At 42.2% G+C, this 19,168-nt stretch overlaps 1 protein-coding gene across 1 annotated transcript; it reads right to left on the reverse strand.

Moving 5' to 3' along the window:
* Positions 1–5,590: 5,590 nt before the first annotated feature.
* On the reverse strand, positions 5,591–15,659 carry LOC308079539 (crystal protein; the record flags this gene model as incomplete). Its single annotated transcript, XM_080421088.1, has 8 exons — positions 5,591–6,697; positions 9,173–9,345; positions 10,046–10,186; positions 10,984–11,102; positions 11,480–11,607; positions 12,223–12,356; positions 13,390–13,591; positions 15,243–15,659. 8 exons carry the CDS (start codon positions 15,657–15,659, stop codon positions 6,245–6,247), a joined length of 1,767 nt encoding a protein of 588 aa, XP_080277214.1. The 3' UTR covers positions 5,591–6,244.
* Between the last annotated feature and the right edge of the window lie 3,509 nt (positions 15,660–19,168).

Here is a 19,168-nt window from a genome sequence, read left to right on the forward strand (position 1 = left end):
CCTGCTTATTGAAGCATTGGAATTGAGCCTATTTCGTATTTTGTCGTCCGGTGGTGTCACGCTGCGAAATTAGCTGATCTGACGGTGTATGACAAAACGGCGATCTTGACTTGTGAATATATGAATCAGGTTCATGTATGGCCATAGTCAGGCTAATAGACATCCAGACAGGGGAATATTCTATGTCAATGTGGACTTTATCATAAATATTGTTCTAGACTATGACTATACTATGACTATCTATCAAGAATTAACTGAAACTAGGGTGAGGCCCGTTGGGAACTCACGCTCCTCCTAGGACAGTTGGCTCTGTCTCGTCTCTGTGATCCTGAAGTTGGATCCCTCCTGACTCTGTAGGTGTCTGCAGCAGACGAGTCTCGTCTGAGTTGGAGATGTGCGGCTGAATCTTAAACAGACAATACCAATGAACTCCAGGTGGTCCTTGTGCACTTCCCATACAAATAGTGTGGGCTGTGGCCTAAGAACCTTAAGTTCTGAGGGGAAACTAGCACTGCAGCTCTCTCTATGGGTGGAAGACGAGAGCTGCATTTCCAAGAGCTTAATTTATTTTGTAATATCATCCAAACGACAGGATGAAGAACGTGAATGTATTGGCATGTGGTTGAACACTGAGTCGAGAAACACCACAAATGATTGAAAATGATCCGCAGAAATAAAAAATCTGTGCTCTTGAGGATGTTTTCACATAATAGGACAATTCACACTTGGACACTTCCGGAAGTGGATATGCACAATCTTTGTGCATTTGTGAACACGTGAAAAGAACCCAGACCCCTCTGAAGTGAACCATATTAAGACCACCTCGATAGGCGGTCTGAGTACGGTTCACTTCTAGTCCACTTTGTGTTCACAATACACAGGTTGAGCGAATCACAATATTGTGATTCGCTTAACCTGTGTATTGTGAATACAAAGTGGCCCAGGTACCCTTTACCATTGTATTTAAGCCCTCTAGGCTCGCCGTGGACAGATCACCTGCTGAGCCTACTCTAAAAAAAAAAAGGCTCTAGTTGTGAACAGAAAGTGGACTGAGGCCCCATCAGAGTTGACGTTGACCAGAAGAGAACCGAGTCCTCTTTCAAATGAACTGACAGTGTGAACGCATGTGAAAAGGCTCAAAACTGGAACAACAGAAAAGGGTCTCTTTTTGTGTTCACATTTAATTTAATTTGAAAGAGGACTGTTTTCTTTCTGGTCAACTTCAGCTCTGATGGGGCCTCAGTCCTCTTTCTGTTCACACTATAGTTCATTTTTAGGGTTGGCACTTTGTGTTCACAATGCACAGGTACTGATAAGTGAACCATAACGCGGACTAGAACCGTACTCAGACCACCTCCCAAGGTGGTCTGAGTACAGTTCACTTCAGAGGGGCCTGGGTTCTTTTGAAGAGTTCACATATGTTGCAAAGTTTGCTGAGTCATGGTCTAAGTCCATGTCAGAGGCTGAAAGGGCTCTGCAGAGCTGACGCATCAAAATGAAAGAGTGACTAGAAACGTTTGCTCCTCTGAGCACAGGTCTCTGCTAGGGTCATAGCCAATTAGAGTGGGATCTGAAATCAGAATCAACTTTATTGTCACATCAAAGGTTTACAGGTGTACAACAGTGGGGGAAATTCATTTTTGTGCAAGCTCCATCGTTTTGGTTATTTCCATAAGAACAAGGGAAGAAGAAGAAGGGGGGTCAAGGTGAAAGAGGGAGAGAGATCAATGAAAACAAACAAATGATCTACGTATTTACACATCGTATATATACGTACCGTATATCTATCAAGTGCGGTAAGTACCTGAGGTAAGACATAAGGGTGCGTGAGCATAGCAGCCAGCAGACATGTACATAATATGCTAAGGTGTGAGAAAAAGGACGGACAAAAGACTGCATAGTCCACATAAGGTAAATGGCACTGGACTATGTGGTCAACACGCACACTCGGGGGGGGGGGACACAGAGAGTGTGTGTGCGTGTGTGTGTGTGTGTGTGTGCGCGTGCGTGTGAGGGAGAGGGGGTGGGGGACGTGAAAGGGAGAGAGAGTACTTACAAAATCGGTGTCATGGTGGTAAAAGTTTGGTTGGAGGTTCTTCCATGGCCTACTGGGAGTGTGCGTCCAAAGTTTCATGCCGATCGGTCCAACGGTGCTGGAGATTAGCTGTTCACGGGCGGACACACACGCGCACACACACACACACACACCCACACACTCGGACGAACAGGGGCGAAAACATAGGCTCCGGCCTTCAGCAGTGTAGCCTTCGGCCGTCCGGCCTGGCGGAGACGATAATGAGTGATGTTTGAGGATTCCTGGCAGATCTGGTTAGGAGCTGAGGGCCATACCAGGGCATGGAGAGCAGACACACAGCTGTGTCCTCGTTATGCTCTGAGGCCTCTCTGTCTGCACTCTGTTGACTAACTGCTTCTCATCTCACTGAACAGGATAGTGGTGGAAGAAGTATTCTGATTTCAAGTAAAAGTAATACCACAACATAGAAATACTCTGTTACAAGTAAACGGTCCTGCATTCAAACCTTTACTTGAGTAAAAGTACAAAAGTATTGGCATCACAATATACTTATACTACCAAAGTAAAAGTACTGAAATTATAGATCTACAAGCTCACCATGTTCACTGAGCTTGTAGATCTGGTATTTTTGAAGTATAAAATAGAGTTTCAGTGGTTAATGCATGTCAATGATCTAGATCTACAAAGTAAGTTGTAACTAAATTATCAAATAACTGTAGTGGAGTAAAAAGTACAATATCTGAGATGTAGTGGAGTAGAAAAGTATCAAAAAGACTAAGTACCTCAAACTTGTACTTAAGTACAGTACTTGCGTAACTTGACTGTCTGCATGCATGTGTGTTTGTGTGCATGGGTGTGCAAACCTTTGTCTGCATGCATGACAGAATACGAAGTTATGTTCATGGCTCGTTGACTCAGCTGAATGGTACACTGCACTTCCACAGGGATACATATACTTTTGATATCCCCCCTCGCCCTCTGGTCATTCATTTTTGTGGCCGGTGAGCATATGTTTTATCTGCTTGGTTAAATACATGCATTCACTCTTGGAAAATGTAGACTGATATATTTTGATATTTAGGTTTGATAATAAAAGAAAATGCATGTTTGTCAAATTTGTCAAAATTTGACTTTTCATTTTTAATCAAACATTAGCGATAAGAATAATAATGATAGCAGATATACAAACTCACGACGTGATGCATTGTGAGCTTGTAGATTAGCTATTTGTAATATGGAGTACATAAGGCTTAAGTCATCACAGAAATGTCCCTTTTTCTTTTTCTTTTTTTAATCAAATGAACCCTGATGATGGTTATGCCAGAATCAAGGCATCCATATTACCATGCATGCTTGAAGCCTTGAATACTGAATGACAGATGGTACAGTGCACCCCCTAGTGCTCGAATTCAGTTATTTTATGCATATTTTCCCTAACTCTGACATTTGTTTTGCAGATTAATCTGATTTCAGATCAACGCTGAGTGCATCTCAATCCATGCCCGTCCATCTACATGTGACATGCAACACGTGTTATAGATATGCCTTTTCTTGTCTGCAACCATACATTTATTAAAGGTAGGGTAAGTGATATTCTTTGGGTTAAAAGAAGTTCTTAAAGCACTATATAATTTTTTCCCCTTTGTGTGAACATTGTGGATCTAGAAGTTCACAATGTGTCGCAGCGTGATGCGCTGTGAGCTTATATGTCACAGGTAAATTGGCATTCCAGGGAAATTGGAAGTGGAGCGCTTGTTTTTAGGCTCGGGGCGGGGCTGCGATGCGATGCGAGAATGAGGACGACAACATGGATATACAAACATATCGGCCTCAGTGGCGCACTTCGATAATCATTGGACTCCCCATCCACTATCACTGGGAGTCTGGGTTTGACTACCGCTTGGGACATTACTTTTTCAAACAACCGCGGACTACTTTGTTTTCGCAGATAAAGTATAGTTTTGGACCATGACGGAGGCGCGCACGCGCGCGCGTGTGTAGTGTGGGACTCATGTCTGGCTTGCATTGCCCTCTAGCGTTGGTTTTACAGAATTGCCTGGGGGGCGGTGAAAACAAGCGCTTCTTTTCCAATTTACCTGGAATGCCAATTTACCTGTAACATATACACTATTTTTGCTATTTTGGAAATGGGGCATAAAGGTAGGGTAAGTGACATTTTTTCATTAAATTGTTAAGTAGCTCTAAAAACAAAAACCTTTTGGTTTAACAAAAAAATATCTCTTACCCTTCCTTTAAGTGCTTATTTATTTTTGCCACCCTCAATTTTTTCTGGAATGACACCTCTCTCCTCTACATAAAACACAAAGAACTGAACTGGTATGTCACAGAGACATCAGCTATACATTCTATATATCAAAAATAACCTGTCTTCCATTGGATCCAGTGTAGTTATTATTTAGCCACAAGCTCTTGTTTATAATTGCAATTAGTTAAATATGTATAAAACCCACAGACAAGACTTAACCACTTTCAACTTGGCTTCCCTATTTTGGGCATGTCATTATAATTTTCTAAATGTTAAACAAATAGCACAAAATAAAAACCTTGATGTACACGTTCTGAGCTTGTAGATCGGCTCTTTTTGATATACAATACAGTATAAAATAGGGTATTCATTTATGAAAAAAACAACAGGTGCCCAACAGTGCCCAACAGCGACAATGTTATAAATGAGTTTCTAGCTGCTCATCTTTATATCTTCATATTGTTGCTCATCTTTATTTGTCAATTGTCAGTAGTTGAATAACTGAGATGTTTCTATATTCACTGTATGTATATATGCATCAACTTTGCCAAGACAAATTCCTCATATGTGCAAAAATGCCTAGCAATACAAATTATTGTGATTCTGATACTTGTCCTGTGTCCTGATGTCTCACTAACATTTCACCAATTAAACCTGGGGTCCCCTCCTCTATTATTTCCCTCTACACCAAATATTTTTTGTTTGCTATTATGACTTACCCAAAATAGGGATGCTGGGACGTTAATTCCAGGTTAGCTTGCTGTGCTGTCATTTTAAATGAAATTAGCTAAGTGTAGACAATGTGATAAATCAGAGAGAGATAGTATAACATTTTATTACATACTTATTTTTCCTGGGTGAGGGGGTAGAGAGGGTGATAAGCTTTGCGCTGATTGGTTAGCCCCTGTACCTTCTGTCTGGGTTATACAGCAGCTGGCCAATCGGTGCAAGCTGAAGCCATATCTTCAATGCAGTTCAAATTAAAACATAAAACACATAAAACACATAAAACATATGAACCGTATGAACTGTATGGACCGTAATGGTAATATATTAGCATTCAATTGTTGATAAAATGCCTAAATGTCAAACCATTCCTTTTTTGTTATTATATCAAAAACATTTAAAAGTAGTGAAAATAGCCGATCTACAATCTACGCGACGCGTCGTGAGCTTGTAGATCTCCTACTTTCACTACTTTTGTATGCTGTATGATGAACTATGGCATTTATTTACAAAAAAAACAAACAACACTTATAGTGGATATTTGATCCATTCAATAAAAAAAAAAGTCATACATCTATGATCTTTATTGGTTGAAAACACAAAATCTAAAAAAGGATTTCACAGACACAGTAACATCAATGATATGTTTATACTGTAGCCAGAGGATCTCAGCAAAGAAACGACAGAAATATAATCACAAAACGCTACTTGAAGTGATACATTGAGCACATTAATTCTACAATGGTGCATGACATTTGCCTTTTCAGATTGTCCTGTTTAACAGTCGTACAGTTTTGGGTTTCATTAAATGTGCAGTGTACTATGATTTAGTTGCCCTCTAAAATGAAATGTCTTGGTAAGAAACTGTCCTGCATTTTTGTCCATAACCGTATTAGTGACGTAAGCTTAGGCACGAGGGAGGAAAAACTAAAACATGATTTTAGATCACTGGTTCTCTTCTCAACGCGTGGTCCGGGGACTACCAGGTGTCCGAATGGACCCATACGGGTCTGTAACTCTGAGACTGTACAAATGGGTTCCATTTCACTGACGACACTCTCAGACTTAAATTAACACTGTAGATTGGGGTCCCAGAGATAAATAATGGGGGTCCGTGGCCTAGTGCATATCAAACTGGGGGTCGACTCAGATGAAAAGATTAGATTACAAAACGCTCTTCCAGCCGTCTCCATTATCTATGCGCTCACTTACAGTAGTTAGTAGATGCCCAGTTTGTCCCAGAAGTCACAGATATGGTCCCTGGTGCCCACCTGGGAGTGTGAGCGCACCGTCAGGTTCATCACCAGCCAGCTGCTGGTGTCAGAGTAGCGTGGCCAGGCCGGCGCACGCTGCTGCCTGCAGAAGGCCGTCTGCTGGACCCGCGACGAGGGGTCGCCCGCGTGGGCGAACGCGCCCCAGAAGCACAGCATTCGATTGGACAGCAGCTTCTCGGGCGGCGACAGCGTGAAGTTGGCCACGGAGGCGCTGTCGAACAGGAAGGGCAGCTCGGCGCCGTGGCAGGCGTGCTGGTAGCAGAAGGTGAGGCCCGACCAGACGCGGTGGTCCGACGCCACGTGGTCGAACACGTACATCCACACCGCGCTGCCGGTCGCTGTGCCCGCGCGGGCCGCTTTGCGGGAAGGACACAGGAAGACGTAGTCGGTGACAATCTGGGAAGGGCACAGGAATGGATGGCAGTGTACTAAATTAGTTACCCTGAATATTCTTTCATTGTTGCTGTTGTTGAATCGTTTCATTTATTTGGAAAGCACATTTTTTAACCAGACCGATACATTAGTTTGGCCGAATTATTGGCCATTATTTCACTTTTTTTGACGACCTTGTTATACTAGAGGTTCGGGCCGCTACACGACCCTCACATCCCCGTCGCATCGCCGATCCGACCAATATGTCTGAGTCATAGTGTCGGGGGCTTTGTCAGAGTATCTGTTGTACCCGTCTGTCTATGTCCCTTTTGTGCCCATATATGGAGATATCTGTATCTGTCTGTCTACCTGTGTCTCTGTTATGCCCATATTGAAGATCCCTGATGTCAGTATAATGCCCATACCCTGCATATTGGCATGCCCAATATATGGGCATAATGGTTGGATCAGCGGTTCTGGACAACTGGATATCCATATATGCCCATATATGGACATATCGGTCGGGTCGGCGGTTCTGGACAACCGCTTATCCGAACAACTGCATATCCGAACACACTCCCTCAAGTCCTTGCGCGTGTCGAGTTTGAAGTCGGTCGGTCCCACATGACCATATGCATAGCGGACGGATCTGTGGCTCTGGACAACTGAATCTCCATACGACGTAGGTGCGAAGGCCGCGTCTCGGCCCAAACCTCTAGTTGGGGAACGTTTTCAAAAGTTTACATTTTCTTTAAAAAAATAGCAGATCTACAAGCTCCCAGCGAGCGACGTTGTGACATGTTAAGAGCTTATAGATCATCTAGTTTAAAAACCAACAAACACCCCCCCAAAATGATTTTTTTTGTATACAAGTTATATGTTCTCAAATATACTTTTTGAGCGTCATGAAAAGACCGTCGTGAAAATTTGTCTTTCGCTGTACTGTGATTGGCTGACTCTATTCACACCCTTTGCTCAGTACTGTGATTGGCTAGCGAGACACATGATGAAATTAATAACCTATAAATAGCACCACGCACTTAAAATTTTTTTTTTAAGTGAGCTTCCATCACTGTGATGACCACTGTTGTTGCTAAATAACACCGCTCACTTCACACTGGGTGTGATTTTTATATATTTATTAGAATATATTGCACTTTTTGACAAAATATCGGTCAAACATCTGTCATCAGTGTCTAAAATCGTGATCAAATTCAGGCCTCGGTCGGGCTCTGGTACATTTGCACATACAGTAGGCTACCCAGAATGTGTCCTCTGCATTTGACCCATCCTAACTATTAGGAGCAGTGGGCAGCCAGTCAGCCACTGAGCAGCACTGGAGGATCAGCCAGTGCATTAGTCAAGGGCACTGGCAGGATGTCTTCTGATCTTTGGTGTTGTTTTGGTCGTTTAACATCAAACTAGGCTAAAACCAAAATATAACTGTCGACAGATAGGGGACAGCTGGTGTTGGCGGACAGGGTGACTGTCTGTTGATGAAACTCTTGAGTCTGAATTAAGCTAAATCCAGTACATAGTAGGACTGGGCGATATGGACAAAATCAAATATCACAATATTTTTGACGAAATACCTCTATTGATATAGTGATGATAATATTGTATTGCAATATCAATGTTCTTTTTAAAAATGTTCAAGTATAAAATAAGGCTTAAAGGTAGGGTAAGTGATTTTCTTTGGTTAAAATAAGTGTTAAATAGCTCCATATTCTGATAGTACTCATTGCTATAGAGTGTTTGTTCAGTAAAAGGAGTCTCCTTGTCTCTCCAGCTCTTTATAAAACAGAATATGCATTTTCGTTTCAGTTTCAGTTTCATTTCCAATTTTATCCAATCAGGATAGAGAACTCAATCAGGATATAGATTAAACAAGTGAAATTGGAAGTGATGACACTAAGAAATGAGCAGGCAAAATTGGAACTGGAACACTATAAAAATGAAGCTTAAAAATGGGTACTTTCTCCTGATTGGCTGAGATTTTGACACCTACCGGAAAATGTATTTTCTGTTTATTAAAGAGCTGGAGAGACGGGGAGACTCCTGTTACTGAACAAACACTCTATAGCAATGATTACTATCAGAATATAGTGCTTTAACCTTTTAACAAAATACTTTTTGTTTTAACCAAAAAATATCACTTTAAGTGATTAAAACCAAAAAAGACAACACTTTTGCCATATCACAATATTACGACATCTAGTCTTATATCAAAATGTCAATATAACAGACATATTGAACAGCCCTATCATCCAGTACATACTGTAGGATTGTTAGAATAAAAACTTTGCACAAAACGTGGGTGAATTCTCTCTCTCGCCGCCCTCTTTAGTATTCCTGCAATATTCGTTAATGTTATCAAGCAATCACCTCTGCTACGGTACAAGCAGAAACATTGTGGTATATTGTGGTTCTGTAGCAATTTTTTTTTGTGAAATATAAGCAGGGCTAATAATACCTTCTCCTTCCAATGACATGTCTTACCTGAGCCAGCATGTCCCTGCGGTCAGCTTCCACGTACATGGGCAGGTATTTGTGCAGGACGCGGAGGGCGTGTTGTTTGAAGATGGCTGTTGTGTACACTGTGCACTCCACTGCCGACACGGGTTTGGTGAAGACGCCATACACAAAGATCACCCCTTCTTCCGAGGTCGTACCTGAAAGCGATAAGAATGTAGGCCTGTCACAATTATTACATAATTGTCTAATCGCAATTATTTTATACAATCGCAATTATTTTTTGCATAATCGTCATAGTCAATTCCATGTTAAAACAAAAATTTGTTAAAAAAAATGTCAAAAATAGCTGAAATAGCAGATCATTAAATATGAAGTCGACCCGACCGATATGTCCATATATGGGCATATATGGATATCCAGTTGTCCAGAACCGCTAATATGAAGAATTAAATATAAAGTCATTAAATATGTGTTATTTGTCATATCTGCCCTGTGCAACTTTTGTTTACGAAGGCTAAAAGCCAAACAGAAATGTAATTTTTATTCATAATATTCCATAAATTTTCAACGACAGAAACACAATTAAATCGTTAATTGCAATTATTTGAGTGATAATTAATCGTCAACTTAAATTTGTAATCGTGACAGCCCTATAAGAATGTCTGCCTCGCTCAGGAGAACCAAGGGGATTTCTGCACTAAATATCTTAGGAACACTCACTGTGCACAATCTAAGTTTCAAGGCTTAACCACTTGAGCCCTAGCGTCCCAGGTGCTGGGGCAAACATTCATTGAAAGAAAATAGCAGATCAACAAGCTCACAACGTGTCGCAACGCAACAAGCTTGTAAATCTGCTATTTTCTGTAGAGGATGTTTGGTGTATTTGATGTGTCATACCGAGGAGTACAGATTTCTCCTTCTGCCAGTGGCCCTTTTGGAAGGCAGTGACAGCTTGTTCTTTAATCAGCTCTCCATCAATGTATGGTCCCCAGGTCTCAAATATCTCCAGAAACCTGAATGGGTTTATGATCTTGGAACCTGAGAGACAGGGGGGGAAGAGTATGGGAGACAAACCTTTTGAATGAGTGTATTACTTATACTGGAACTTACTATGACAAACATTCGTTTAAAATAGCCGATCTACAAGCGCATTGGCTATTTTCGGCAAAGAGATCAATCAATTACCGTATGTACTGTATAAACAGTAGCCGATCCCGATTTTGGAGTCCTAGATCACGCTTACCGATGCTTAACCAATATTTTGTCACTTATGAGGTGAGAGACCAATGCTCTTTCACCTCGTAGACAGACACTACACTATATCATGGATTGTTTGTGAAAAAGCAGCAAAATAATAGCCGACTAATTTTTCTCTTCATTTTTGTTCATTGAGCTGCTGAACCACTGTAACAAGCTGCGATATCTCCGAACACAAGACTCTCTGAATAAGTTAATGTCAATGCATCAATATCACTACTAGCTGGTACGTCATGCCACCTTGTGTCAGAAAATCCCACATTTTTTTTTTGTGACAACCACACATACAATATAAGTAAGTATACAGCATTGGGATTTTGGGAACCAATGATTTCTGAGCCATGTGGCCCATTAAAACAATTCCTAAACAAATAGCAAAAATAGCCGATCTACAAGCTCACAAAGCGTCGCAATTTGATGCATCGTGAGCTTTTAAGTTGTCTATTTTTGCTATTAACACAGGTATGCTTTGAGATTTTGACTTGCCCATTGGTGTCACATGGGCACTAAAAGGTTTGAAAGCCACTGGTCCTACAGTGTATTTTAGGTTTCTATTAGGCAGTGGGTGGTTGTCCTACTTGACTTTATCTGGGCAGCCAGGACAGCCTGGGGACTCAGAGACAGCAGGCACACGATGTCACTCACGGTGCAGTTGGCCTGTCTGGCAAAAGCCTTACCAAGCTTCAGGGCATCGTGCCTGGCAACAAAACGCACACACAACACATCTCTGGTCAGCTCTAACTAATCTCTAGGCCTATAATAAAGAAAACACTGTAGCATGGCTTGAATACAAATATTATGTGCATTTCTCAAACATTTAGACTTTTCAGGAATCAAAAGATGAGTTAATTTCCCACCCATTCATGTCATATAATAACTGAAAGACTTAAGTGCAATTGATTTTTTTTTTTAATGGGTTCAGGCTAATACTATAATTAACCCATACTGTACCTAAGTATCCGTTACAATTAAGTAGAAAGGAGGACAATTAAGAAACATTCTAGGGGCCTTCATCAGTGCCCAAACTTGAGATTGAGAAACCCCAGGCCAGCTGATAACAAGTGAGTTCCTCACCTGGTCTTGAGAGGGATGGAGAAAGGAAGGCTCTGGAAGATGGCTTGTTTAAACAGAGGTTTACTGCTCTGGATCATTAAATGGAGGCTCACAGACTGGGCCCCTGCGCTCTCCCCAAATATCGTTACCTGAGAGAGAAAAGATTATAAAATTTAATCAGAAACACCAGGGGCAATTTATTATGTTTTTTTTTTTTCAAACTTACACATTTGCTTTGCTTTGTCGGTCTTCAATCTTGTATTCTAAACTATTATAAACATCCCTACCTGCATTGATAATAAAGTAGACGGTAAGTAAACAGCACAGTTGACCCTTTTCATAGAGAAAAATGGCCTCAAAGATTTCTAACTTTGGATAATTAACAGCAGCACTGCAGAAATACTGCCAGTGATTACAGTACGTGCATTGCTGTAGCAAGTGGGACTTAGAGAGAGTGTGTGTGTGTGTGTGTGTGTGTGTGTAGGATATGTGGTTCCAGAATCGGGCTTCATAGTCATCTACAGTGGCATCGTCGCCAGCAAAGATAACCACTGACAAACTCATCACAACGCAAGGAAGCTACGTCATCTTCGACAACGATGGACTGCCAAGGAAGGAGGAAGGAGGTGTGTGTGTGTGTGTGTGTGTGTGTGTGTGTGTGTGTGTGTGTGTGTGTGTGTGTGTGTGTGTGTGTGTGTGTGTGTGTGTGTGTGTGTGTGTGTGTGTGTGTGTGTGTGTGTGTGTGTGTGTGTGTGTACACGTACCTTGCTGGGGTCACCTCCAAACATTGCAATGTTCCGTTGGACCCAAAGAAGAGCTGTTTGCTGGTCCAATATCCCATAGTTCCCTGCAGCCGAGGTTTTGGGATCCTTTCCCGAGACAAGGAACCCGAATGCACCTTTAATCATACATAAGTTAACATGATGAGTGAAGCATGAGGGGAAATTAGTCATTTTTGAACATGACATTATTGCTAATTTATCTTTGTCCTTGTCTTGTCTTTTGGGAGCGCTGAATCACTTGCATGTGGCAATTAAATTGCATGACATTGAGAACATGCATGCTCAGGTATTTGTCATAGTACAATGATCACATTCTAGCACATACATGAATGAACACACACACACACACACACACACACACACACACACACACACACACACACACACACACACACACACACACACACACACACACACACACACACACACCCCTTTGTATATCTATAATTGTGAGGACATAAACATTTTAACCCTAAAGCCTGAGTTATACTCCATTGCACGCCGGTATCACACACTGAAAATACCGGTAGTCGAACTACCAGCTTGTAGATCTTCTGATTCTGGAAGTCGAACTCCAAAAATATTTTTAAACTATAAAACAACACTTTATATAGTGAAGACCAGGAAAATTGTCCTCACAATGTGTAGTTCTCAAATTCTACTATAGACATTCGGCCAGCACAAGTGTAGTAATATACCAGTGCAGACATTCGGCCCGCACAAGTGTAGTAATACCAGTACACACAAGTATAGTAATACCAGTACACACAAGTATAGTAATACCAGTACACACAAGTTTAGTAATACCAGTACACACAAGTATAGTAATACCAGTACACGAGCGCACGCACGCACACACACGCACGCACGCACGCACGCACGCACACACACACACACACACACACACACACACACACACACACACACACACACACACACACACACACACACACACACACACACACACACACACACACACACACACACAATATGATGACATTATATGAACATCACTTATGACTTCCACGAGACCCCTGTTAGGCGCTCGCACACCCAGTCCCGTCCCCGCAGCATAGCAAAGCAAAGCCCCCTCCTCCTGCACACATTACAGCCTGCTGGTGAAACACAATGGAAACCTTCTTCTCTTACCCAGACGATACTCCATGTTCACAATCACAGTGTGGGTGAAGTTGCTGATGAAGCGTCCGTCGTACAGGGGCTTGGAGGCCGAGCCCACGATGAAGTCTCCGCCGTGAATCCACACCATCACGGGCAGGGGTCTCAGCAGCGGGGCGCTGAAGTTGACATCCAGAGGTACGAAGATGTTGAGATACAGACAGTCCTCGCTCACCTTTAAAGGGAACGATGAGAGAGAGCACAGTTTCAACTCTCAGGCAAGGACCCCGTGAATAAATTAAGACCAGCGGCGGATTCTACAAATTCCTTCTAAATCAGTAGTTCTCACACTTTCTCAAGATTTTTCAAAAATTTTCAAAAATAGCAGATGTTTGGGACGCCGTCGCCCGCTATGTGCCCGCTATGTGCCCGCTATGTGCCCGCTATGTGCCCGCTATGTGCACATAGCGGGCACTATGTGCACATAGTGGGCACTATGTATACCACATAGCGGTCCAGGCGCATACCACATGGATTACCACATATGCTGGTAATCCAGCTTGACAGCGTGTCGCGGGTTCGACTCCCGATCCCAACGACCTTTGGGATCGGGAGTGTGTCACCCCCCCATCTCTCTCCCCATTTCCTGTCAGCCTACTGTCCTGTCAAATAAAGGCATATATTTTTTTTTTAAATAGCAGATGTTCAAGCTCGTAGCGTGGCACAAAGTGACGCGCTGTGAGCTTGTATATCTGCTATTTTTTAATAGCCAATGCTAAAATCTAAAATGACACAGTTGTTTTTTTGTTGTTTATTTTTTAGTGTGTGGGGGTAATAAACACTGATCAAATACAGTATACTACCTAGGCTTTAATAGCCTCGGAAACCCATGCCTTTTTTTTGCTTACAAAAGAAAAAAAGTCTGGGGGAACCATGCAGGAACGGTGGTTTCGGAGTGGGAGTGAACCTTGTTATCTCCTAACCAATCAGAGTGCAGAGGGGCGTCGCTCTAAATTTGGTGACGTCAGCGTGTTCCGTGCACAGGCCGGGGGGGGAGGGGAGGGGAGGCGGGGACATAGATTGGTGAAGCAATAGGAAGCGGCGCTGGAATCCAACCGCCTGGGTTTGGATCCGCCCTTCAAGACCATCGATAGGGCTCGCTCTTTCAGGCTAAGGCTTTAATGATATGATGTTAGACATAATGACTCCTGCTGATCATCTGTCACTGACATAGGCCTATAAGCCTTAATCATAACAATCAACAATTCATAAGTGGTGGTCGTTTACGTGTGTCCAGCTATATCATAACATAATAACCTTATCTTTATTTGCATAGCACATTTTTAAAACAGTTACAAAGTGCATTACATAGCCTAAACAACAGAACAAATTTAACAATATCATAAATGTATAACAATTGTTAGAATGAGCAAAGGAATAGCAGAAATACAGCACTGCCACCCAAGTGTGGAATGCCCTGACCCCATTCCTTAAACAATGTGGATCACTGGCATCCTTTAAAACAGGCCTGAAAACAGGCCAGGCATCCTTTAAAACAGAACCCCCACACACTTTTACCCCCCCCCCCCTTTTCTACTCTGTACATGTGTTTTATATTTGTGATGACATTGTATTATAATAAGTTATGCTATGTTGATGAATTGAATACATAGGACCTCAATGGAAACAAGTCAGGACCTTTTTGTGTTATCCTTCTAGACCAAGTGTATGACTGTCACTGTACTTGCATTTCTGTGTAATAAGTATTCAATCAAACAATAAAGAACACAATACACTTGTAGAATGCTTAAAAAATAATAATAAAATGAAGATATATGCCCATTATAAGGCAGTGACATTCACGTGACGTGCCCTTAATTCCTTACCCTCTGCGGGCACTCATCCGAGATGGGCCCACTGCACCCCTGCATGCACGCTGCTCTGGGGAAGGTGGCATCATACACCCCGGGCCATGGGCTGAGGGGTCTGGGGGGCTTCCAGCGGTATGCTCCAACAGGAGGCTCCGCATAAGGTATCCCATAGAAGATGTTGGACTTCTCAGCAACTCGCCCCTTTATCACGCCGTCCTTGGTTAAGACTGTTGGACCCACATCAGGGATCCAATTTGGATCCGACTTCTCCCTGTTAGTTGAAAAGTCGACCTCCGAGTTGCCCCGTTTTTTGGAGAACTTCTCCTCGAAGGACGACACCATGTCCTGATTGATTACTTCTCTGGCGGGGAACCCCGGGGAGACACTTCTCAGGAAGCCGACGGGGTCGATCTCATTGTTGTCATTCGTCATCTCTCCAAAAGCCAGCGCAGAACAACGCGTAGAATGAAGCGTGCACAGCATCATCAGGAGCAAACACACACAACTCTCCATGTTAGATACTTGTAGAACTAGTAGACTAGACGTATATACAGTATGTCCCGGGGTATAGTCTTATCCGACCATTCTTTGACTTGAAATGTCTTCCAGACAGTCGAGAGAGAAATCTGCCGTCTGTCTCTGAGCCTGGATCCAGTTCTCTCCGCAGCCTGGACAGTACTTGTGACACCAATTTAGACCAATTGGACAAAGACAAAAACGTCCCTGTATGTCAGCCGATCTTGTGGCCTGGGACGGTAACCGGAAGACTCGCCCCAAAACACGCTCGCCCCCATTACAATACAAGAACCGCGGACCAGCGGCTTCTTTTATTCGTTTTACTGAGGATATGGTTAGAAATAAGTTAAATAACTTAACTTAACTTAACTTAAATAAGTAAAGTTTAGGGATAAGGTTGGGTTTATGCATAGTTCACTGAGGTGACGTTTAGGAATACCAGGTGAATACCGTCGGATTTGCCCCGGGGTGACTGTGTTTTGGGGCGAGCGTTTTGATATTCCACCACCTCTAATGGAAGACAAGTCGTCTTTCCTTTGCTTAATGAAATGATGAAGGGCTCCATAATATTGTGAGGGTCATTCTATGGGAAGTCACGCACCTATTCGCCCTACAACACAAGCACGCCTCAGTGGACATCATGGCCCCAAAAAGGAAAGTTTTGACTGTTCTCTATGCACAGCAGCAGCCACATTGGAAAGACATTGGGCCTCTTTCTTACTTCCTTCACAGGTGTTACAAACGATGCTAGTAAAGGCTCTGTTCCATTCAGGTCAAACAGAGTCAGGGTGTTGATATTTCGCATGTTGGCTCACTGGAAACTCTCTGCTACACCAGTGGGTCTCAAAGTGGGGTCCAGGGACCATCATGGTTCCTTGAGGGGGTTCCAAATGGATACAGGATAGGTGGGCACTAGGGACATCTGGGCACCTCGATGTAAAATTGGCTATTTTGTCCAAAATGTAAAACAAATTTAATATTTGAACAATGGTCTTAAGTAATGTAAAGTATACATGATGTGGTACATCATTATATCATATGAAAAATATCTTTCAACTTCTTGTCTATGCCCCAAAATGACTGGATAATGGATATACAGGTTTTGATCAATATTTTACATTTTGGACAAAATACAAATGCCAACTTTACATCGCGGTGACCAGATGTCCCTGGTGCCCACCTATCATGTTACCTTCCAAATGGCCCCTTATGGTAGTGTAGCCATGGTTCACATGACGCTTGTATACAAGCGTCATGGTGCCGAGTCCCCCTGGTCTAAAGTTGTGTTCGATTTTTTCACATTGCCATCTCTCACATAAACATAAACGTTCAGATTTCAAATATAAAGTGCTTACCACCGAGCCACGGATGTTACAAGGCGATGCGGACCGCGATGAGTACCCGTATCTCCCGTATTGTTCAATAAAAAGCATTTTAATCCCATCGCCGGCCATTTTCTCCAAATTGTCTCCGATACTTTCAACCATGCGACACTAATGGTTGGGAGGTGTATTGCACTCTGATACATTACAAAACAAAAAAAAACAAAAAAAGAAAATGGCCGGCGATGGGATTAAAATGCTTTTTATTGAACAATACGGGAGATACGGGTACTCATCGCGGTCCGCATCGCCTTGTAACATCCGTGGCTCGGTGGTAAGCACTTTATATTTGAAATCTGAACGTTTATGTTTATGTGAGAGATGGCAATGTGAAAAAATCGAACACAACTTTAGACCAGGGGGACTCGGCACCATGACTGTCATGGTATGACAGTCATGTTTCAGGGCTAATGGTAGTGTAACTATGAGGGTGTACAAATGGAACCAAATGGACCCTTAGTATCATTGGTAAGACCTGTTAAGGAAGTAAGGAATTAGAGGACCAATTTCTTTCCAATATCATATGGCTGCTGTAGTGTGCATAGAGCCTATAAGGTATTAGCCATGGATCACACGACGGTTGTCTGTCACGACCGTCATGGCGAAACTTCAACCTGGTGTTTGCATTTTCTCCACTTTTGATCCGTACATCTACATAAACGTACATATTTCAAATATAAAGTACTTACCCCATGGCCACGGATGTTAAAATACTGTACGGGCCCTCAAACAGTACCCGTATCTTCCGTATTGTTCAATAAAAAGCATTTTATTCAGATTGGTGGGCACTTTGTCAGTTTTTTTGCCATATGCTTTCAACTATGCGACCCTATTGGTTGGGAGGTGTATTGCACTCTGATACATTATAACTCTATGGGGAAATGGCCACCAATTGGATTAAAATGCTTTTTATTGAACAATATGGAATATAAGGGTACCTCTAAGGGGCCGTACATAATTTTAACATCTGTGAACATGAGTTAAGCAACTTTTTAATTTGAAATTGGAACGTTTATGTAGATGTACGGACCAAAGAGGGAGAAAGTGCAAACACCAGGTTGAAGCTTCGTCATCAGGGCTAATCAGATATTTACACACAGGGCGCACGGCACACCTGCAGCTCATTATTCCATCATTACCTCAGTTCGCCGACTTGAGTGTTTAGCTTACAAGCACACGAAGAAAATGTAGGTTAAAATGAAAACATTTCTTCTGTAGTAAATCGCCAATTTCAACAGTGTTTGTTAACTTTGTTTTGTTTTTTGTGCCTTTGTTTTCAGGGACCACTTTGCGTTTTCATGCATGTTCTTACTCTTGTCATGCAGTCTATCTGTTGGTGAGTATAGCCTGACCAACTGGTTCCCAAACTTATAGCCTGACCCACTGATTCCTAAACTTTTTAGCTCGAGACCCAAAAGAGAAATTTGATGTCTTCCCAGGACCCAAACTAGTGAAAATAGCAGCTCTAGGCTCTTTTCACTACTTCTGTAAACATTTGTTTTCCAATTTATGGATTTTTTAATGGATTTTTTATGTACATGAAACTCCTGAATTTGTTTCTAATTCATGGCAATTTCTTGTGTGGGCGATTTAAAAAAAAAGGAGGTGGGGGGGGGGAGTTTTTAACCCACTGTTTGGGAAACGATTACCTAAACCCCTAATGCCAATCTTTCATTGTTCATATCATTGATAGGCTATACATAGAGCCTTTTATCGATTCTGGAGTAATACAATGTATACTTTCACAACAGGTAGATGCAATAATTTATACTTCTCCATTTGCTGGATGTTCAGAGACGATTCTTTCCAAAGGTAGGCAGGCACCACCTTAATCTAACCAGTTTTTGGAAACATATGGCTATGTCTAGCCTATACTCAGTGGTGTAAAGTAACTAAGTACATTTAGTTAAGTACTTCACAAGTACAATCTTGAGGTGTTTGTTTTTACTTGAGTATTTCCAAGCTCACAAGTGACACATTGTGAGCTTGTATATCTGCTTTTTATACATGTGAAATGGGACATTAAGTACATTTTGATGCCAA

This window comes from Gymnoscopelus braueri (assembly GCF_963280865.1).
Source record: "Gymnoscopelus braueri genome assembly, chromosome: 23".
Lineage (NCBI taxonomy): Eukaryota > Metazoa > Chordata > Actinopteri > Myctophiformes > Myctophidae > Gymnoscopelus > Gymnoscopelus braueri.